The sequence below is a fragment of the Lagopus leucura genome, unplaced genomic scaffold (assembly GCF_019238085.1).
Source record: "Lagopus leucura isolate 7727_CA_CO unplaced genomic scaffold, USGS_WTPT01 Super-Scaffold_100002, whole genome shotgun sequence".
NCBI lineage: Eukaryota > Metazoa > Chordata > Aves > Galliformes > Phasianidae > Lagopus > Lagopus leucura.
The window spans coordinates 32,059,788-32,083,700 of record NW_024962263.1 but is presented as its reverse complement, the minus strand read 5'-3'; the positions used below and the strand labels follow the sequence as shown (position 1 = coordinate 32,083,700).

At 40.4% G+C, this 23,913-nt stretch overlaps 1 protein-coding gene across 1 annotated transcript in view; it reads right to left on the bottom strand.

Annotated features, from left to right (window-relative positions):
* Window positions 1-23,913, bottom strand: part of TMEFF1 (transmembrane protein with EGF like and two follistatin like domains 1) — a 116,550-nt gene that overhangs the window by 37,969 nt on the left and 54,668 nt on the right. The window contains exons 2-3 of the mRNA XM_042868904.1: window positions 10,947-11,056; window positions 6,229-6,358 (exon numbers count right to left, since the gene is read on the bottom strand). Coding sequence (XP_042724838.1) covers window positions 6,229-6,358; window positions 10,947-11,056 — 240 coding nt within the window. The remainder of the gene's footprint in view (window positions 1-6,228; window positions 6,359-10,946; window positions 11,057-23,913) is intronic.

Here is a 23,913-nt window from a genome sequence, read left to right as displayed (position 1 = left end):
CCTAACAAACTGTGCTTAGTAACTTACAGAAATAAATGCAAAAACAGAAGAACTCCTGTTCCACCCGTAGTGACCCAATTTACTGACAAAGCAGACAATCCTGTATAAAATGTAAGTGTTGAATTGCTGGAAAGAATGCTTTATGATGTGTTGTTGCTTCATTAAGAAACTTGAAGGAGTGTAATTTACTTATATAATGTGTGTGTGTATGCTTCTTTGAAGTGGTGAAATTGTGTCCTGAGCTGTTTCAGGGGAGGGGATGCTGACCTACAAATATGAGAAAGCTCAGTGTGCAATTCTTATAAAATCCAAAGGCTAAAATGCCTCAGAGGAACCTGGGTTGCTCCACGCTTAAGTTGTTGGCCCTCACCCCCCAGCACACATCCAGCCCAAGGCAAGGAGCTACGAGAGCCATGTAAATGACAGAGGTGATGCTCAGCAGCTTTGGGCTGACCTGTGGGAAGTCTGCAAGCAACTCTGTGAAGAGCATCCTAGGAAAGGAATGGATATATTCTTTACTTGCTGGCCTTACAGATCTCAAGGTTCATTAAAATAAAAAAGTGGTATTCTGTATAATGTTTGGCATCATTTTTGAATGCTTCTCCCTGTTCTGGGTGCTATGTTAGCATGCCCGTGTCCAGCGTGCTATATCAAACTGGTGTTCCTGTGTATTCCAGAGCCTTGGCTAGGTTCTCCCAGACAGCTGCTGGCTTTAAAAGCAGCATTTTCTACAAGCTTACTCAGGCAGCCTTGCTCTTTTCAGGCCCTCAACCAATGCAGAATTTCCAAAGAAAGTCTCCATGCTGCAGGAACTGGCAGGAAGAACACTCAAGCAAGAAAGCTGGACAGAAGCACCATCCCACCATCTTCAGCTCAGTAATTAGAGAGAGACTCCCAGTGGGACCAGCTTTTAACTCCAACTACCATGAAAATTGAACCAGCTTCTTCCTTGTTTTTGGCACACACTCCAAACAGAAGCACCAATGATCTGCTGACAGCTTTAGAACAAGCAGACCCTTCTACTGAACCCCACGGCCCAGCAGTGCCTTCGGAGCAAACTCACCAAATCCTGCTTTCATAGGAGTATGCAAAGAATTGCCAAACAGTGGCACTTTTTTAACATCTGTATAAGAAACGTCAGTGGCTATTGTGTCATGGGCAGAACTAAATACCTTTTGACGCATCAGAAGTAAAATCATCTGCCATTCTCCAGGGGAAAAAAAACAAAAATCTGATGTATTTGTGGAATTTGGGTACTGCAAGGATTAGCTGACTGTTGAGAAGAGATTTCCAGCATCTGAACTTTGGCACTCAGGAGTTATTATACCCTTTATACCCAAGTCTGGATTTTCTCCTAAAGCTTTTGGGATATAGCTGGGTGTTGGGTGGCATGTGTTGGTTTTTTTTTTAGTACAAAAACAGCATGTGCCACTTCCTTGCAATAAACAGATCTTGGTCTTTTGACACCAGCATTCCCAGAATTTCATTCCACAAATCCCAGATGATGTCAACTATTTTATTCAGTTGTTGTCAATTACTCATCCTATTAAGCCAAACTGGAAGAGAGAAAGGGCGACTGCTCTTTCTACCACAGTCCCCTGTTAGCTGACAGCATGCAGTCTGGCTTTCCAGGCCAATACAGACCTGAGTGATAAACAGCTCAGGAGGGACAGGGCAAACATTGTGCAGTTAACCCTGGTTACACAGGAGTACGTCTGGGTGAAGGAGCAGGTGAAATCAAGAACTTACTATAACTGATCAGTTAAGTCCCCAGGCTGTGATCCAAAGGCCAGCATTTCAAAAGACTTCTGAAACCATCATAGCCTGCTTAAAGCTGCCAACTAGAGTGAAACCCAATGCAGTGCCACCCCCAGGTTCCTGCTGCTGGCCAAACACACAGGGACATTTGCTGTGCTGGGTATCAATTCACCGCACACACCTACCAGCTCAGATCTGCTCCCACAGGGCTCCTATCCCCAGAAGCAGGGGTTCTGCTAGCAATTACCCCTGGTTTTGAAATCAGCAGCAGCTTTTGGGAAGGAATGCTGACAAGTCTAATTGTCAGCAGCTGCAAGGCCCTCTCCTCCTCCCTCCCCCCACAGCTGGAGAGAAGCTGTTAATCTGTGCCTTGCCAGGCTGCACATAGGCAATACTGGTTTATCTTGATGTCTTCTGGGAAAAAGCATTTGCTATCATTTGATTCTGGTGGCCATTCCTGATAAATTATGGCATGCAAAAGAAGTTCAGAATATTAAATTCTGGAATGTGTTGACATGGTTTGTGTAAGCTTTGTTCTTTGCTTCCAAACCATTTCCTTTCCAATGACAGACAGTGATGCTGTGCTGTCACCAGCTCTCCTTGAAGGCTGGACAGGAAAGCTCCTGCATGGCACTGAAGCTAGGACTGTCTCAGTCAGGTGGGAAAATGCACGCATGTTTTTATAGCAGGTTTTCAGGTTTGTTACAGCTTTGTTGTAAAAGCATCAGCAGTTATTTTCCCATTTTCTGATTCTAGAAGTGAGCAGCCTTGAACTTCTTCCACATCTCCCTCAAAAGGATTAAACTGAACTCATTATATTTCTTTTCAGGACAATGTGTACATCTAATTATGCTTCATATTAAGTCTCTCACCAATAAATAAATGAATAAAATTCAGGGTAAGAGTTTGATTACTTCAGACTGAAGAATGAGAAGTTTAAGCCACTTCTAAGAGTATCACTCCTTAAATCTAAGAGAGCCATAATATCTGCAAATAACTTAGTTTTTAACTTTAGAAATCTCAACACAGAAAGCAATTGACTGTGCCTTCCAAACCATACAGTATGCTGTATGCATACCCTGTAAATGTCAAGGACTGCGTTGTGTGGTTTCATTTTCATGTGCATATGATGTAAAATTGACAGCAGTCAAAATGCTGGCTTTGTGTATGGACTAACAGGAACACACATTCTTGGGAATAAATCATACAGGAGTATTTTGTATTCACTAAATTAATTTATTTTAAACCAATAAATAAATTCACTGACAGAAGGAGACAGGCAACCTGACTGCCTCTTTCCCTGGCTTCTTAACCCCATTCTAGCAGGCCAGTTTGGGATAACATCTTATAGAGGATCCTCAGGTAGCATAATCAACGTCAGTGTAACACCATCCCCTATCAACTGCTGAAGGCCGTGACAGCAGCTAGGTGGTTGATGCTCTGAGACAGCAGCTTGCCACCTCCCCATGCTCGGTGCTCCCATCCCTGCATTTGTCTGTAGCCTGAACTGCAGATGGGAAACTGATCAGAGAGAAATAAATAATCATAGAATCACCAGCTCAGCTGCCCATGGCCCCATCCAACCTGGCCTTGAGCACCTTCAGGGATGGGGAACCACAGCTTCTCTGGAAAACAATAAGGAAAAAGCTGGGCTTGTGCTGTGTTCTAGTTCACAACACAATCCCACAATCAGCCATCCAGCTTTTTCTAGGAGAAGGCCACCAAAGCACGAAAAAAGTGGAGGAAAATGGGAAATGACCCCAAATTACCCAAGAAGTACCCTTGTCAGGTCCCTCACATTACAGCCCTATTACTTTCCACCTAGTCTCCAACTGGACAATGCCTTCGTTATGAATGCAGGTTAATTTGCTTGACTTTTAGCTAGCTTAAGGCTGCTTTAGGATATATTTAGGTATTAAGCAAAGAGAGCACTAAAGCTGCATTTCACTCATTTTTCCAGTATCTCTATTCTGCAATGTGAGTCTACATGTACTGGCTAAAAGCTGTGGACCCTCATTATCCATAGCTTCTGCCAGGAGTGTTTAGGCATATAAACCTCTTTGTAATACCAGATATTTTGGCAAAAAAAAAAAAAACAAACAAACAAACAAAAAAAACAACCAACCAACCAAAAAAACAACCATCCCTACATAGAAAAATGGGCTTTTCAAATGTTGAGACCTCCATATGCAGTCCCCAAAGCTTCAGTCATACATTCTCTTATAATTCTCTAAAATGTCATTTTAACATCAAAACCTGCATTCTAGTCACTCCTTATGCACCTATGATTTTCTTTCTTTTTTTCAGTGGTGCTTTTTTTAGGATCTTGCCACTCTGATGGCTCCTAGACAAAGGAAATAAATATATAAATAAGCTGTTAAATCACCCATGACTGTGAAAAATTATTCACAGTGTTACCTGTCAAGAAATACATCTGATTAAATCATTCTGTGTACTGTGTTCCAGTGCTGTATTCTCAGAAGGTAGCAGACCCCAGCAAGCGGGAAGATTTTCATTCTTATATGAGCTTCAGAGCTCTCACGTACTTAAAATGAAATAGCTCTTACATAGCCACTGGGGGAATTCCTTGCTGTTGTCTTGTGTGCATCCCTCCAGGATAAAGCAGGCCTTTGCTTTGAAAAGCAGATTCTGATACAAAAACAGTGAGTCTCTGCTTGGCTCCCAAAGACATCCCCAAACAGAAGGATTTTCACAGCAAAATCCAAGGCACTATGTGAAAAATAATGTGAACCTATAAAGGATTTTTCCATTCAGGCATTTTATCCTAGTATATATATACATATATATATAGAGAGAGAGAGAGAGAGGGAGAGAAATGTGCTACAGATCAAGAGTACACATACACTGACTCCACAATGACCTATTATCACCGGCAGGGAATAGGCTGGTTCCAGAGGATGGCTTTTATGATCTCATTTTCTCAGATCAATCAGAGTGTACCAGACACTCTGGGAGCTGGTAGAGCTGCACTGACTGGGCCACTGTAAGAGCAGTACAAAACCCAAATGGCATCCCTCGTTTCAGAAATGTTTTCAGTACTTTCCGCTCAATTGTGTCTCAGCACATCTTGATGTATTACACTAAGTGCTAAAAATTACACTGCATTTCCTGGGCTTGAGGTGGGACATAAGAAAAAAGGAGAGAAAGGCTAAAAAAAAATCTCAGATTAGCAGAGCACTGTTGTAATTAGCTGCCAGCAACCTGAAGCTGAGAAGAACAAATTTTTCATTTCAAAATGTCTTTCTTAGTAAGTGGAGCAGAGTGCATATAAAATAAATAAATAAATAAATAAATCCACATAGTTCTCAGATGTTGTTAGTGGAATACTTGAATGCTCCAAAATGTCAATGGATCTCTTTTTTTTGCTATTTCTATGTCTTCTGGAGATAATTTACAGGTGGCAGATTGAGAAAGAAGGTAACATTCCATTAGTTTCCTGTGGTCTGCTGGAAGATTCATCTGCAGCTCAGCCAGGCACAAGATGCTATAGATCATTTTGGACCTTAGTAAATAAAACCGCATCTCAGTATAGGGCTGTGCTGCAGATGAAGGCATTAGAGCAGCCTATGAAAACACAGCCACCCTGCATTTAAACAAGTCAGCTCTGAGACCAGCAATAGAACAGTAGCAATGAACTTGGCCTATGTAAACTGCCCAAATATCTCCCCTAGTTTCCAGACAGATGTTGCAGATATCAGCAAGATCAAGGCTGCTGCCTTTAAATTGTCATTGGTATCTATAATTGCCAATGCAAAGCTGGGCAGGAGTATGCACCTGATCCAAAGCCACACTTTGTGCTACCATGTAGATGTAATCTAGTTACTACTAGTAAGATGAGAGATGTCCCACAAGCTTTTGTTTGTTTCTGTGTTATATATGTATGAAAGTACTCAGCTGTTGATGTTGCTAAGCCATATAGTTTAATTCTGGACAGTCAGCCATCTGTTTGACCTCACCTCAATGTGAGGTACAATGATTTTGTAAGAGTTATGCATATCTTCAATGTCATGACCAATGTGCAACTAGTAAAGATGATGGTTTGTTTGCAAGTACAGTGGTAGCTGGGATGATCAGAATCCGGCTTTGGATGTCACACTAATCCTGTACATCCAAAAATTGTACATCCTAAAGACATGAATAATCTAGAATCTGTTCAATTTCACTGTGAGCCTCTTGAATATCAAGGTTCTCCGATACATACATCGGAAGCACTCACACAGTATTTTCTAGATAAAGTACTTCTAGTTTCAATGTTCATTTATTAACCTGTTAGGATACTAGAAAGTAAATCAGCTTTCTACTCTATATTTCATTGTTAAAGAGGACTTGTGGTTTGCATGTAATTTCACTCAACAAAAAAGCATGAAAATGAAAATCTCTAGATTTATGGGAAAAACAAGAGCTGACCATAAACCATCATTCATTGGTGACAAAGAATGTTTTACATACCAGAGTAACAAGGTCCCCTTGATACCACTGTTATCTCTCTCTGATGTTTGCAAGCAGCTCTCCTGAGGAAGCATTCATTTTGGTAAGTGTCTCCATTTGATCCACAAACAGGAATATAGTTTGTGTGACACTGAAAAAGAAATTACAAAGTAACTTAGTCGTACAAAAGCACATGGATCATCTCAATTGCATGTTAATGTACAGGAAGAGAGATGTGTAAATATAAAGTTGCCAGCAGCAAATTATAATTCTTATCACTGAAGAAAAATTATTTCACTGTATATATTCCTTTCAGATCGCTGAAATAATAGCCCATCTCCATATGGACTGAGCATAGAAATTCAGCAGGAAAGATTAAAATAACTAAATAACTCTGGATCTCAGAAATGTCTAAAGGGAATATGACAAACATCTACAATCATTTGAAAGATAAAGGCATGGGACTCAAAGGGAACTCTGATCTTTTTGAGCAAAGAACAATCTTTCAAGGGAAATGGAAGACAATCACCATTAAATTCATGAGTATCATGGGTGTTATATATGGTCAACAACTATAATAATGCTTTTGTATAGCTGTACTGCCAAATTTTGAGTGCAAAGTCTAAAGCATCGGTACAATTTATAAGAAGAAAAGAAGAAAGGAAAATTGATCATTTGGAAAGGCTTTGGCAGGAGCAGCCTGTTTTTTGCTATTTTCTTACATTCTAAGAAAAATGGATTATATATCTCTTGTATGTATAACATGTACAGAAATGCAGTGAAACAGACTAAAACAGCTAGTCTGCCAGTGCCTATGAGTGCTACATACTACCTGCTGAACTGAGTATCCAAACCCCACCTCGCTGTTTGGAAGAAAACACATTGCCCTGTTGGGGCTTCAGTGGTAACTACAGTTCTAGACATCTTCTGCATCTTTAGAACTTCCAGGTAAAAAACCCAACCAAACAAAAACACCGAGAAACAATGAACAAAGAAAGAGACTAGCTGCCAAATTTCTTAAACATGAAGTGTATTATCAAACTGAGAAAGTTCAGCCAGTGACAGAGAGTACACACAGAAATAACAATGTTAGTTAAGCTAAACTGCTCCAAAAAGACAGCAGCTTAGAGATACTATTAATTGTAAAGTTACTGTGTCATATTTTAAGCATTCAGGTTTCTATCCTGAGGACAGAAAATTAGAGATAAAGTGATATCTTTTTTAATAGGTTGGTAATTCTTTAGTGAATTCTAAGATGCTAAGGTGCAAGATTTACTTGCTATCAATATTCCTTATTCTGTCTTACTAAAGCAGTTACCCTATTAAGTCATTTGTGGTTGAACCATTCTTATTGAGATCCAAAAAGAACCCTGCACCATCTCTGATGCAGAACACAACTGTCATGTGTTGATGATTTTTTGATCCAGGCTTTGCAAAATGTCATCCAAACTGCAGCCAGAGACCTTTTCAGAAGTTTGGTAGATGTGTTCTCTCCCACCTCAGTTATAGTAAAAAAAGAGTTAACCTTTTTTATGACTAGGCCTGCTGAAAGTCAGGATATAACTAAGGTCAGTGCAAACAGAGCACAACGGCATCCTCCAGCACCTCTCCTGCAATCTAATCTGTACATTTGTTGCTGGAGAGTCAAGCTCCAGTATCTCACTTTACATTAGGTGACTTGGTGAGATAGAGAAAGCCCACAAGGTGTTCAGAGAGGTTACAGCCTGCAGTGCTCATGCTGCCATGCCATGATATTGCAATGACAACACTGAAATTTGGCAGCAAGTTGTTTCCGAAGGGGATCCTAGAAGGAAAAGCTATGACTCATTAATATTTACAGTTTTGGAAGACCAAATAGTTAATAAATGCTGCCAGGCCAGGAATGGCCATACATGAGGAAGAAGAAAGAGTAAGGAAAAGGGAAAAGGAACTGAAGTCTCTATGCATTTTACTGAATACAAGGGACAGCCTTTACCAGCCTTTGCCTTAAAAATAGTCTAAGTGTAATAGCAATGCCTCTTTCTTCTCCAAAACTGCCTGCACTCAGGCAGCCAGGGGTACCAAGGCCTGCAGCCCGCAGCCAGTGACAGTCCTGCCCTCCAACAGGAGAAGCCTCACCTGACTAGCAATGGACATGAGACTTTTAATTAGGCATCTCTCTTGCTAAAGTCAGTTTTCCTGAAAACTGCAGTTTGAGGAAGGAAAGAAATGTCTTACTGAATCAGACCAGTGGCCAATTTATCCAAATGCTCTCTCTTCAGTTGTGGGGAACAGGAAATTCGGTTCAGGGTTGCCTCTACATTTATGCCCTGTAGGCACCTTACAGCTGGCAGACCTGATTTCATCATGTGGCAAAGGGGAAAAAAAAACACGTTCTACAGCAATCACCAAATTACTCTGAAAGTATAGTCTGAAGTCTTCAGAAGTACACAGCTGCCAAGGTCCTGCTGATCTCCATAGGATTTTGGGGTCAGCCTCTTCTCAAGTGTAACTAGCCATAGGACTAGAGGGAATGGCCCCAAGTTGCACCACTGGAGATTGGATATTAGGAAAGATTTCTTCTCCAAAAGAGTGATCAAGCTCTGGAATGGGCTGCCCAGAGAGGTGGAGGAGTCATCGTCCCTCGAGATGTTCAGGAAACATTTAGATGTGGCAATGAGGGACAAGGTTTAGCAGGGAAATACTGGTGGTAGGTGGATGGTTGGACTGGATAATCTTGGAGGACTTCTCCAACCTTGGTGATTCTGTGATTCTGAAAGCAGTATTAGATCCTTGCTACTTCCTTCCAGTGTTGGTTTAGTTGAAGCATTGTACACAAATTTCTTCAATTCCTTTGCACAGTCTTGTGCTATCAGCAATAAAATTAGCTGGTCCTCATACAGATTTGAACACAGAGAATCCAACAGTTTGGGCTGAGTATTCATTGCCTGGGGTATTTTGGTGGACCTAGCTTCTGCTGAATAACCAAGGTTGAAATTTACACACAGAATTAAACCTGTTATGCCCGAAAAATATGACTCCTTCTCCTCATGATTAGACTTCTTTCCTTAAATATAGGATAAATTTTTCAAAAAGTACAAGTAAACTTATAATTAGCTTCAAAATAGCATTGGCTTTAAAAATGAGCTCCTAAGAAAAACTATCAGCTTATCACATGAGACAGCTACTTATTTTAGCCCTCCTGACCTGGATATTGGGAGGTTATAAAATTTACCACCTACAGAAAATAAATGAAACCTTTGCTTAGCGCCTAGGGTTGAATTTCTTTCCATTTTTAAAACCATTATTGGGTTTTGATTTTATTGTTTTTCATAAATAACAGTTACGGCAAGAATGAAGGCTGATGAATAAAATTCTTCTCCTAAGATTTTTTTCTCACTTTAAAAGGCAATCAGATCTCATTTTTTTTTCTAGGGGATGTATGCTGCAGGATGCCCTCAGTGTAGGTACCCAACTGAATGACATTACATCAAAAGCTAGCTCTGAAAGACCAGGATCCAAAACCAGTGTAAGATCACACACGCACTGTTGCTATTCTGGTTCCCCTTGATTTATTATTTATTGGAAACAGAACACAAAATTATTTTCAAAGCACTGAATGATAGCCCACTCTAGAGCTGGTTGGTAACACTGCTAACTCTTGTAGTTTTACCAGGAGTCTCAATATTTGATACTTTTGTCCTGGATATAAATCATGAATTTAAAGTATCTCATGAACATGATCAGAGGGCTAGAGCACTTCTCCTAGGAAGAGCTGGGCTTGTTCAGCCTGGAGAAGATTCCAGACAGACCTCACTGTGGCCTTCCAGTACTTAAAAGAAGCATATGAACAGGAGTGAGATTCAACTCTTTACATGGTCTGATAGCGACAGGACAAGTGAGAATGGTTTTAAACAAATTAGAGACAATCTAGATTAGATGTCAGGGGGAAATTTTTCACTCAAAAGGTTGTGAGGCCCTGGCACAGCTGCCCAGAGAAGCTGTGGTGCTCCATACTGGAGGGGCTCAAGGCCAGGTTGGATGGGGCCCTTGGCAGCTGAGCTGGTGGGGAGCAGCCCTACCCACAGCACGGGGTGGGGATGGGTGGGCTCTGGGGTCCCTTCCAACCCAAACCATTCTGTTATTCTATGATTCATTCTATGATTATTCTCTTTTCTCTAAAATGTTCGGGGTAGGATTGCCATGATAGTCACAAAAAGTGCACAACAGGCACAAAAGTCAGTGGAGCAAATTGAGCTTCTTATTCATGGTTTTTAAAGTTCATATGTTTTTTTTTTTAAATAAATTCTCACCACCTTTTTGTTTTCCTGAGTGGGAATAATTCACTCAATAAGCTCATTTTCATTCAATAAACTTTATAACCACTGCTGGTGATCCTGTTACTATCTCATTTCCACTGCCCACTCAGTGTCAGAGTACATTTACATACTTTTGTCGTTTTTCCTGTTTGGACATAATTTAATTTAATTCTTATTATTGCTGTTGCTGTTATTATTTTCAGCCTGCGAGTATTAAAGGCCTGTGACTACCAAAAGAAGTAAATGAAATTTGGGGACCGTGACTGGAGGCATCCCCTACCTATAATCCAGCTTTCAGTTGATTAGCAGACTGAGCTACAGTTGTGGTGCCAAGCTCACCATCTCCCCAGGCAAGAAGTATGGGAAGAAAAATAATCAAGTTGTCTCTGGATTTTCCAGAGTCTGACACAAAAGGCAAATGGAAAAGTGAGCGCTCCTTACCTGGAACTGACAGGCACATTTCAGGCCATCGCCCTCTTCCTTACACACTCCCCCGTATTTACACGACGATTCATCACACACTCTTACATCAGATTCTTTTACATCTAACTCTGTGAAAAAAAAACAGAAACAGAAATTGAAACAGGAGGACTTTAATTGAAGGAGGACTGTAGCCTCCTCCTCAGTGGCAGCTTCATCATATCAGTCAACAGCCACAGCTCAGCTCCGCTTCACCACACGAGGAGCAGTGCCAAAATCACACCGCACACCCTCTCTGCCAGGGATGCCTGAAAACAAAACACGGTGTGTTTAAACTATTCTAATTTGCTTGCACTATAGGAGGCAGAGTAATGAACAAGAGCCCTTCTGTCTTAGTTGCTGCACAAAGCTATGGAACAAAATACAACTCCTGCCCCAGTAAGCTTGTAACAGTGGTACAACCAGCAAACTGGCTTGTGCTGCACAGGGGACCAAGAAGTTGACACATCAGCTGTGTAAGTTATATTTCCTAACACAACAGTTGCTTATACAGTGTCACATTTTTAAAGTGTACATTCTTTTGAAATATATATTTAATTTGAACCATATATAGGAGAAAGAAAAGTAGAAGGCAAGGGAGGGATAATGGAAGGAGTCAGTGTTAGCCCAAACGTGACCTCGTGGCCTCAGTGCAGTGGTGCTGCTATTGCTATTGATGGCAATGAAAAGGGGAAAACAGTACCACATGCACTGAGAAAACCCACTGCAAATGTTTAAGAGTACACTGAATGACAGTCCTTAAAAGGATGTTCTGTGCTTGGGCTTGAGTCAGAAACCTGAACACTCTACAGCAACACAGCCCTCTAAGAGATTCAATGACAGCAGTAGTTTTTAAAACTATGCCTGTAACTTGTAATAATTGTAATAATTGTTCTCCATAGAGAGTTGGCTTAAACAAAACACTAATACCAGCCATTCAGAACTGGTGAGATGTAGGTCAAAACCAGAAGAGAGTAATTTTCTCTGCCACTTGCAGTCTGAAATAGGAAGTCACCCTCCTGCTCACAGTGCTGACAAACACTTTGGTTTAGCAATAGCAGATACCATCCAAAACTGCTCCTGAGGGAATATATAGCATTATACATACCCCAAGTAATTCATATTAATAAATATCTATTGCATAAAAATGTATCTCAAATGATACAACGTATAATGTACCTCCATATTTAACACAGTGCAACGGCATATTTTTCCACAGATCTAAAGCTGCAGGGGTATTATAGCCCAACACACGTCCCAGTTGCAATCCCTATGTTTTTTTAACTGCAACAAAAGATTGAAAAACCATTGATTTTTTTTTTTTTTCATATACGTCCATCACTCCCAAAGACATAAACGAAGAGGGCAAGGCACGTAACACTGAGTAGCCAGATATCGTGGTTGCCATCACAACCCCGTGCACGTGTTCTCTTTAATGTCACCATTTATCAAGTGTGATTGCTATGTTGTAGGACCCGAGTTAATGTGACAGAACATTGCAGCTTTTCAATTTAGTGTGTTCATAATTTGCTCCTGAAGGAAACGTGCATTTCTTTCTCCCTGTGAAGATCTGCTCTGTGAAGATGAACAAACTATCAAGATTAATTAAGAGGAAATGATTGTCATATCTGAAAGAAGAATCCACTTTTTGGCGATACCGAGATACCTTTCAAAGAATGTACTTTATAAAAGGGAGTAACCAGGCTGACAAATTACAGTGCTAACAGCTTTTAAAATCCTCTTCTCAGGAGCTCAGAGCCCTGAACAGATGGGGGCTCCCCACTCTTAACTCCACCCCTCTTTAATTGAGCTCACAGTACTCTGGTGCTACGCACTCTCCAACATTCCATATCAGTGGAAGCAGCCACTCGGCAGCTGCAAACTGTGCTTGAAATCCTGAGGTCTACACACTGACCAAGTGCCCTTGACCTTACTGAAGACTTTCCCCACTCTCTGTATTCTCCCACCATAAGTTACAAACCACAGCATGGCTGAGGCAGGCAGGTCCCAGCCCATCTCCAGCGGGGCCAACCAGAGCAGGGTTCCCAGGCCCATGGCCAGGTGGAGAGTCCAAGGAGGAAAGCCCACAGCCTCTGGGCATCCTGGGCCAGCACTCCAGCACCCACAAAGCACAAAAGTACTCCAGGTGTTTAGACAAAACCTCCTATATTCCAGTTCATGCCCATTACCTCCGGCATTGGGCACTGCTGAAAAAAGCCTGGCTCTCTGCACCTTCCCTTCAGGTATTCATGGACATGGATGAGATGGCTGCTCAAGGCTGAACATGCAATGAATTCAGGATAAAACCAGAAGATAGAAAGATGGTGGTGGAGAATGATTCCTTGTAAGCTCCCCTCCTCCCCAAGAAACAGACTTCATTTTTTAAAAAGTACTCAGGAGGAGGAATTAAGATGACAGAAACAAAACAGTTATAACTCTGTCACTTAATTTTCTGAGTGGACTGCCTTTCTTTCTATATAAATCATAAATACTGATTACAAGCTTTTTGCATAAGCAATAAAGCCCTAGCAGGAAAAGTCACTCAGAGACTTGGAGGCAAAGTGATTTTCCAAAACTGTATAAAAGACAAGATACCCTGGTGACTGGCTCTTGAATGTGACAGATGAACTTTATTCTCATAGAATGGCATCTAATCCCTGCTTCCATTCAGCAGCAAATTCAAGCGGCAGTAAAATCAGAGCTCTGACATGTGTATGATTATACTTGACAAAATCACAAGCACTGAGAAGTGTGGTAGCCATAATGACTTCCACATCTACAGCGTTTTGCTCAAAAGTGAATAAATGAGAATGGATGTTAAGAGAGAGATGTGAAGAGGAGCAGTGGATGTCTCGCATGTCTGAAATAAGCTCTCTCTTGAATGGACTCCCCATGGAGAAAGAATTAAAATGGAGTTTCTGCGATTATTTCCAGAAGAATGGAATGATTATCTTCATATGTGAGAATAGACCTGGAAATGGATGAAGATCACGCAGCAAATGGTCTAAGATAATTTCTGACATGTTTCCTTAATGCCTATTGCAACTCATTTCCTAGACTTTTAGCAGGTATAAATAAAAGGAAGCCTCACTGTGATTCATTACATACAGGGGAAATATTGTAAGTAGAAATCTATCAGCTCCCAGGAGAAAATTAGCGCAATTAAATCAAGCTTCCAAATTTATGATAAAATTAATCTCCACAGACCTGAAATGAGGTATTACAAGTGAGTTGCTGGTATCTGTTCAACCAGTACACTTCCAGGTGAGGTGAGAAGGGACCTGCGCAGAGCAGGCTGCAGGCATCTGGCTGCGCCACATCCAGATCTTTTTGATGGTTTTTTTGTTTGGTTGTTTTTTTTCCTCCTCTTTTGAGAGAAATTTACTTTGTGACAATGTAACATATCAGTAAAAATAAGTAAAGCCTTTTCCATTTTGTCTCCTTTCAGAGAATTCAGAATACAGCTCAATACAAGTAGTTGGAGAATGGCTTTTTTTCTGTGACCTCAAAGTGCACTGCTCTGAGGCACAAACCTCTAGCACCAAGCTAAATTACATGTGTCAAAATTCTGAACCTGAAGATGAAATCCAATTTGTAGTTTAAGTACACCACATGTGTTTCTTCCATCTGGATGCCCAGAAAATAAAATAAAATCTAGGATGGGCAAATCCAGTAACTTCATAAGCAATTTGTTTTTTCAAATGGTTCTCCTGGGGTTGGCAGCTGCACATGGTGATGGTGAACGGATACAGGGAAACAGAGAACACCTTTCTCACTTGGAAGTGAGTGTAGGTGGGGGGTACAGGCAGTGCTTCCAGCTTTAGCCTTTTGAGTACTTCATCTGAGGCAGGAAAAAGCTCTTGTTACACCATTGATTAAACAAATGAAGTTTTAAGAACAGCTGGGGCATGTCAACATTTACCTGGAAAAGAGTGGCCAAAGGAGGAATCATGTTATGTGAGGGCACACTAAAGTCCACAAAGTATACTGGAAATAGTAGTTTCAGCATCACAGAAGAAAGTAAAAATCTACAGTTCTACTACCTCCTTGGCCAGCCTTATGACTCTGGAATGGCTTCTCTGGGTGGTGATTTTGGCAAACTACTTAGGAGTGATTAGAGTGTAATGGGGGGAAAAAACAGCAAAGAAACAAAAAAGGACACTTTCCCCTTAGGGATTATGAAGGTGAGCTGTTCGTGTGACAAGTACAGTAACAACCTGGGTTTTAAATCTAACTCTCAAACAAAGCTTCACCTGCCAGTCACATCCTTTATCCCACACGAAAGTTGACACTCAAGAGTCAAGCTTATACCTCAGATGTTGTTGTGCACAGCTTGTCCACTTAAATCACAAAGGAGACTTTGAGAGACATCACACAAATAAAATTACTGCAAAAAAACATTCCCCCAGTTTTTTGGATGCCCTTCAGATATCTTTGCTTGCCTACAGCTACCAGCTCAGAACAAAACAGCACTGCTCTCCCGCAGATCCCACCAGTCCCATGCAGGTAGCATTATGTTATTCCCCATTTTACCAACAAATGCAAGTTACAGACATGTATGATGTAACTTGTTTCTATTTATCTCATTGTTGCTCTTCAGCTCCTTGCTGGTTCCTGCTTTGGAATGAGAGGTAATGGCCTTAAGTTGTGCCGTAAAAGATTCAGGTTGGGTATTAGGAAAAAAGTCTTCTCATAAAGGGCAGTGAGGCAATGGCACAGGCTGCTAAGGGAGGTGGTAGGATCACCATCCTTGGAGATGTTGAAGAACCCTGTGGATGTGGCACTGAGGGATGTGGTCAGCACGGTGGGGATGGACTGGTGGTTGGACTTAAGGTGATCTTAGAGGTCCTTTCCAACTTTCATGGTTCTTTGATTCTACAAAACTACACCTCCTACACCAATTCCACCCATTAGCTTGTTTTTACAGCTCATCCACTGCACTTTCTATGTGCCTTTCAAAACATCGCAGCAACATTCAAGAGGAAGCATGTTTCTGCTGCACAGGTTGAAATAGGAATTCTAAGGAGAAAAACAACTCTAAAGCAGATATGATTGCAGAGACACTAAAAAAGCAAGGAGCAAGCCCTATGAGTGTCTGAAAAGTAGAGATGCCTTTACTTGCATTTGGTACTGGAACAGTGCAATTTACTAAGAATAGCTTTTTCCTGAAGGCTTTGTGCTTCTTTTAAGGTAGTGAAACTGTACACTGAAGATTTAATTCGTACAGGAAACATGAAACAGGGACACACAGTCTCTCCTCTTGGCTCTTCGCAAGACGAAGCAAAGGCTATTTTTGGTAGCATTGGTATACAACATCCACCAGTACTTGGCTGACATCACTTTTCTCAACTCCTGTACTCTGTTTCTGTAGCAAAAAGCAACAGTAGAAGCAAAACTCACCAAATAATGTAAACTTCTGAAGGTGAAGTGCCATTCCACTTACTTCATGACTGTGTGGTGAAGGTGGCTTATTTTGAAACAAGCCAGCGTGCAGTGCTCAGATGCATGTGTATACAAGCAGTTCTACAGGAAAGAAGGCCCCAAGGTTTTGCATCATTTCTTTGGCACCTGTCACTGATGCAATTTTAGGAAAACACCTAGTATTCACTCCTGTTCTGCCTCCATCTTGTGTTCATAAAGTGCTTCACTGAGAGGCAGTTCATCCTACAAGACTGTGAGTGAGCTGCCACCACTGCAAGTCCCTGACTTAGTAATTGATGAACAGCTCTGCATTCGATTATCCATTCCATCTGAGACTAGAACTAGACTAGACCGGAGTAGATTAGAATTTGGAAGAGACCAACAAAGATCATTTGACCTGACTACTTGGCAACTTCAGGGCACTGACATGCTTTAATAAAAGTTAAAGCACATACATGAGGGCACTGTCAAACATCTATTGAACACAGGCATGGGCATCAAACACTTCTGGGAAGATTGTTTTTTGTTGTCTCCCATCAGTTTCAACAACTGTGGAATACAAAAATCAGCAATTTGCATACTAGAGTTTATAACTGTTGAATCTCTTTTGTGATTCTGTTCTGAGGTTATGGTGGAAGACTAAGGGAGCAATCAGACCTCTCAGACAAACTTAGTATTACTTGTCCAGACAGATAATACTTGTTTGTGGCAGATAAGGCAAAGCAAGGCACAACAGACTGTGCAATATTGTTCATTTGAACAAGTTATTCAAATTCAGGAGGAAAAAATAGAAACAAACAGAAAATTCTACATTTTCATTCCCACTTACATTAGAAGAAAAAATTCATTGGAATAGATTAGAAGTTATATGAGAAAAAAAATAAATGAAATGCTTAGAATGAATTTACCTTAAAAATATAGACAGTTGTAGTCTAATGGAATTAAGATCCTTCCAGACTTTTTTTTTAATTGGTCAATGAATGGATGATTTGGGTGGCTGATAGCAAATCTGCTGCTTTCGAAGCAATCTTAAGCAGTATTATAGAACTAGTGAAACCTGTTTTGTTGTCTTGATGCAATATTTAAGAGTCAATTGTGCAGGAAAAAAATACTGTACTTTGGCTCTTGAGAATGCTAACTGAGCGAATAAAGCTTGAAATATTTCCCTAAAACTACTTTTACAAAACTGCATTAACATTTGATTGCTTAAGTGCCGTCCAATTTACCTAGGATGATTATACTTTTACATTTCCAGTCACGATAATCTCCTTCTAAAACACAGAGAAAACGAATGCATACGTGTTGCTAAAGTAATTAGTATTCTTGCACACAATAGGAAACCACAGCAACTTTTAACAACTAGCACTCACACAGCAAGGTAACAAGATTGGCTTTGAACCTGAGAGTCTCCCACACTGCAATTATTCGCATTACAAGTATGCCTCAGACTAACTCTATTCAGTGTGAAAAAAAGTGAGGAAAGTGTCAGAGTGATGAGTGTTTGGATGACAGTTCTGTCAAAATATTGGATTCAGCCCATAGTGCATTTCTGTTTCCATCATACAAAGAAAAAAAATGTATTTGTAGAGAAAGTTGAGGCACCTTTTGTTACATTAAAAGCTTTGACAATATTTCAGAAATTTTGTATAATCTGTAGGTGAGCATTTCAGCAAATGGTACAAATTGACTGGCTGTGCAACTGCTTGGAGACAGCCAAAGATGCAGTAAGAACGTGAAATGGTTTTTTCTCTAGGAAACATATTTGTTGGTATCAGGGTCGGGTGGTGCAGCAATCTGGCACAGGGCACAGATTTTGTGTGTGTTTCTTTTAGCAGCCACCCGGGACACTGCTTTCAAATCTTGTCTGCAAAGCAGAATCTCTGTCCTACTACAAAAAGTACTGAACGTGATTATGCAAGGCTTTTACAAAGAAATTAGCATGTCACTGAATATTTTTACATAAAATTAAAATATTAGGGGGAAAAAAAAGCACAACACGTTCTTATAGCATATTAACAGGAAGATTACAACAGGTATTACCAATAGTAGTCTCTAGGGAAACTACTACTGTGCAGAGCAATGACTTCCCAGAGTGCCTCAGCTAGTTTCCTCCAACAGCTGTTGCACTCACTGGGCAATTTTGGCCAAATCTGACAGTGGTTGAGGCCTGAGACACTGACCTCCTTACAGGCTTATGAAAAATCAGTGGCTGCTTGGAAAAGGTTCCACATTTACATTAATTGGAGGAGCTAAGAGTATGTGTACCAGAACAAGGCTCATGCGATCAAACTATGCGCATGCATGGAACAAGCAGTCACTGTTCTCTAGTAACGATGCCATTATGGTCCCTATGGTCCTTTGTGACTTGGAATTTGAAATCTGAATGATACAAACATGCTGAAACACATGTATTTTTAGGTGATGGTAAAATCAGGACTATTTCAACCAAAGGTAGCTGTAAAAATAGTTTTCATGGGGGCTGAATGCTTGTAATAAGACTACTTCAGTATTTGTTTTCTAAAATTGCTATATATCCTGACAAAATAAATGTCCCTAAATTTAGTAGAGTGGCCAATCTCTAGGGACTGTGTTCCCTGCCCTAGCTCTGTCCTATGCCAAATATGACTTCGCAGCTTACTTTTAAGATCTGAATAGCAATATTCTACAGCTGGTGAGAGTTTTACTTGGATTACCAAGGAAATGCATGGGATTACTGATGTGTTGCTGAACAGCACTGCCTGTACTAATGGAGGCAGTTCAAAAATAGTGCTTTTACACTTCATCAGCCCTCTTCAACTAGCAGGACTCCTATGAATTTTTTCAGCTGTTGACTTCTGACTGTTGTGTGGCACATGTATTACATGGTCAGGGGGAAAATATCATTTGTCCTCATTCTCTTAATGCCTACTTGCTCTCTTTCAGTCTGCTCTACAGATGGTCATACATCTAAAATATTTCCAAGTTCCTTGCTATGGGTTTGCTTTATCTCTTCTCCCCTGATCCCTGATCCCCAAACTAGGCTCTTTGCCTGCTTTCTAGCATCATTCCCACTGCAGGAACCAAGCAGGCAAGCACACTGTTCCTAGGAAAGTTATAGCTTTGTTTTCCTGAAGAAAGCTTTCTATGCCTAATTACAAATGAAAGTGAATATTCAAGTTCATTAAGGAAACTGGAGAGTTATTTCCCAAGCATATAGACCAGTGACAACCTATTCAAACACTCCCAAACAACACAGCGCTCACTGACACCTAGAGCAGTGTAAATCCCGAAATCTTGAAGACCTAAACAAAGTAAAATGGTGTCAAAATCAACACCAAACCAGATAATTACCCCCCATGCATTACAGAGAATTTGTTCTTTGATCTGTAGGTGACACGTAACTCTGAAAAACTGGTTTTGTGGCTGAAACATGAGCTGAAATCAGTGAAAGCTCAAGCACATCTGAAAGCGTGTCCCTTTACCATAAGGCCTGTATGTTTTTCTCACTCTTGAGGTCTTATAAACACAGGCTTGATTCAGCATCATGGAAGTCCCAACACAAAGATGGAATGGGTTCCACTTTCCTGCCAGGGCACAAAAAATCAGAAATTTTTTAAGAAATCAGTTATTTCACCCCATATTTAGGATGTGACCTTCTAAATAAAGGGTATCTATCATTTTACCTCTGTGACATTTGAATACCAAAGTATGCATAAAATGAAAGCATAAACCTTTCTGGAACAACAAAGGGTGCTTAAAAATTCAGGCTCTGCACATGGATTTACACTTTCCTCTAATGAAAATTACAGAAGTTGCTTGGGTCCTGTCTGTTTGTTTTATTTTATTTTAAAGACATCTGGGAGCCTGGGAAATCAGAAGTGGTTTGTTTTTTTTTTTTTAATTCAACTTTTTTTTAAATAAGTAATTTCCAAGGATAATGAAAACACTAGTGAAAACCAACACTTCTTCATGGACCTTTGAAGATAAACCAAGCCTCAACACTGAGAAAGATTGTACAGCTTCAATCAGATTATTAAGCAGGCTCTGCATATTGCACAGTTTATCAATGACTGCAAAAAATGCTTCATGGGGAAAAATGGAAATATTTTAAAAATGCAAAATGAATGTATACATGTATTCCAAGCTCAATCTTTTCAGTAATTATATTTTCAGTGTTCGTTATTGGCTCCAATGCTGCTCTTCTCCCGTTCTTCTTTCCCATTATTCTAAACATTTTTCCTTCAGGAATAAAGAGACAAAAGAAAAACATGTGGAATGCCAAGCCCTTTCATTTATCAAATGTAAAGCCAAGAAGAAACAAGTGGTTTTAGCTGATTTTCTACAGTGTATATAATGGCTTTCAGTGAGGAACTATACAGTTTGCAGTGATGTTTGCCATATATCACATAATCTATGGCTTCTGTCCTATGAGCCCTTGGACCGAGACTTAACCTTCAGCGTCTCTATGATCTAAATAAATGAAATGGAACTGATCATGTGTAAGATTAAGAATGTCTTTAAGTGCTTGTAGGATAAAGGAACTTTTGAGGACCTAATTTTTATGCATATAATAATTAACTTGATTAGGGCTTTGGTCTATTAGACACAAATTAGTAGAATTAATTATAGTCTGGAGGAGTATTTTAAGTCGTCATTTATTTCTTATATTTGAAATCATCCTTTAAAAGTTGCAGAAAATATCTGACAGAGTTTTCAGATAGTGTATTAATCTGCCCTTAATTATTCACTCTCTAAGGGGAAAATGCTGCTGTCTGCAAGATGACTTGATAGCAGAAATCTAAAACATGGCCTCTAAATAGCTTAAATTTTAAACATTACTCATTACTTCCAGTCATTATCATTAAAAACTACGTGAAATATTGCAATACCTAGAGGCTGCAATGCCGATCTGATCCTCCTGCTGAAAGGCACGGATAACAGCCAGTCCATGACTTGCAGCACAAGCAGAGAAGTTATAGAAACTATGATAGAAATTAGACATTATCATGCCCATTTCAATGCATGAGGAAGAAAAGTAGAGGGAGATAAAATGATTTATCAAAAGTTACAACAGAAGGCAATGCAAGACACCACATCAAGTTCATCCAATTGCTTAGCTACCAGCCTTAACCACCTTCTCTTTAACAGAAACACCTTCAGTATTACTACTAGAAAACGATGATGATAACCAAAAATAAAGCAAACACAAGTGATTTAAGGAATAAAATGAATATTAGCTCGTGAAGGCAACTAATGCAAGCTAAAGAGCTATACTGCTATATTAATGCTGCTCATGTGACTCATCAGCTCTATCCAAGTAGCTTATAATCACTACTCAAAAGTCATGGGATTGCTCGAGTTGGAAGGGATCTGAAAAATCATCTAGTTCCAGCCCCCAGCTGTGTTCCAGCTGTATGGCTGTGACAGAGCTTAATGCAGATAGCACACCAGCCGTGTATTTCTCACTCCTCCAAGGAAAACTCTTGTTTATTCGGAATCACGCAGCACATGGGGCTGCTTCTTGAGCAGAAGAGCATGGGAAGGTGGGGGAGTCCAAACACACTTTTGAGGTGTGCTTTGCCCCAACCAGAGAGAGACAGAGGAGAAAAGAAGACTAGAAAAGGGTGCAGAGATTGGACCATAGATTAAACCATAGCATAGTAACCATTGCATAGATTAAACCGAGAACAATACCTTTCTTCAAAAAGGAAACAGCTCTCGCCCATTCAGTTTTCTGTGAAAGAACAATTCCCAAGTACCAGTACTCTGATGGCAACGTCCCATTTCCTCTCTCTCTCTCTTTCCAGCCACATGAGGTTCTCCAGGAAGGGATCCATGCCTCAGGTAGCTGTAAGAGAGATCATTTCTGCCAGCCTCTGCTCCTCGTGTTGCTCAAGGCTGACTGAATGCGTGGAGAAAACTGCTGGACTGGGACAGTCCAACTGATACTTTCCAAAAACATGAATTACCTGCCTTCTGGCAGCAGTGAATGTGGCTAAGATTTCTGAGAACACCATGAGACTTTAAACTGATAATAAATCTTATTTCTGAGTTCAGAAAAATGGAGGAACAGAACAAACTTACACGTGAAATTCTTAAACACATGCATAACCCCCCAAGCTGCTGAAAATACAGAGAATAAAGATCCAACTTGAGCTGGACTGAGGCTGTGGTCACAGGACAGGAAGATCTTCACCCCAGGACAAAATTTCAAATCTAATTCAAGTTAACAGCGACTGAAACCCATCTGGAAGAAGTTGAGTTGCCTTCACCAACATTTCCTATGTCTCAAGCACCCATGCAGTGCTACTCCTGCAAACAATTTAGGCAGCTCTGAAGAGATCGACCATCATCCCCAGTCTAATATCTAAGCAGATAAATTCATGGATAGAAGTAACACCATCTGTGGCGATGCATTTAACACTAAAAATGCCTGACTGCAAAGATATTTTCACATTGATAAAAACTGACAGAGCTGAGACAAAGAAAAATCTTACAGAAAACAGTCTTCTTGCAATGATAATGATTAGGGACTTTTGGAATAATCTTAGTTAAGCTCCTTTAGCAAGATCTTCATTAATGCTGCTGACTGATTCCTTGTATGCTGTATTGCTGAAGGGCCTGTAAAAACAAATAACTGGAAACATCTTCCCTGCAACTCCCAAATGCTGCTCACAACAGTTTCATATAAACACAACCTTACTTGTAACCAGGTGAGGGAAATCAGCAGGGCCTCCTGGCCATCTCTTACATGCTATATTCTGCTCCCAGCAGCTGTAAATTCAACACTTCACTGAGCATTAAATTTACTCTCAAGAAACATTTTCTAAGAGAGGTGACAGAGTTATTGCGCTGTTGTAGCTGTGGAGGCAGATGGCAGTGTGCCAGAACTCCAAGAAAATTTCAAATTAGAAATCTGACCATCTGCTACAGGTGGAAAAACAAAGGTCTTCACACCCATGCTCCTCCCTTAATTTTGTAATTTTCCTGGTACTGAAATGCACGATGTGGTGCGCAACAGATGCCATATGCTCCCTGACTACTCCTTATTTGCAGCTGATAAACACTGGAATGCATTAAACAAGAATGAATTCCCGAATCTCTTTCATATATTGCATTATGCTACAATATTATTATTCTGTATCATGTAGGTTGCCCAGAGAGGTAGTGGATGCCCCATCCTTGGAGACTTTCAAAGCCAGGCTGGACCAGGCTGTGGGCAACCTGATCTAACTGTAAGATGTTCCTGCTCATTTCAGGGGAGTTGGACTGGATGACCGTGAACTGTCCCTTCCAACTCAAACAATTCTATGATTCTAGATCATCGAGTTTTGGTGTAGGACTCTACACTTGCTTTTGTTGAACCTCATCAGGTTCCTCCCTGCCTAAGTCTCCATCCTATCTAGGACCTGCTGAATGACAGCATAACCTTCTGATGTGTCCACCACTCCTCCCAGGTTTGTATTATCAGCACACTTGCTGAGGGTGGACTCTATCACATCTTCCAGATCACTCATGAAGACGCTGAACAAAGGCATGTATATAATAA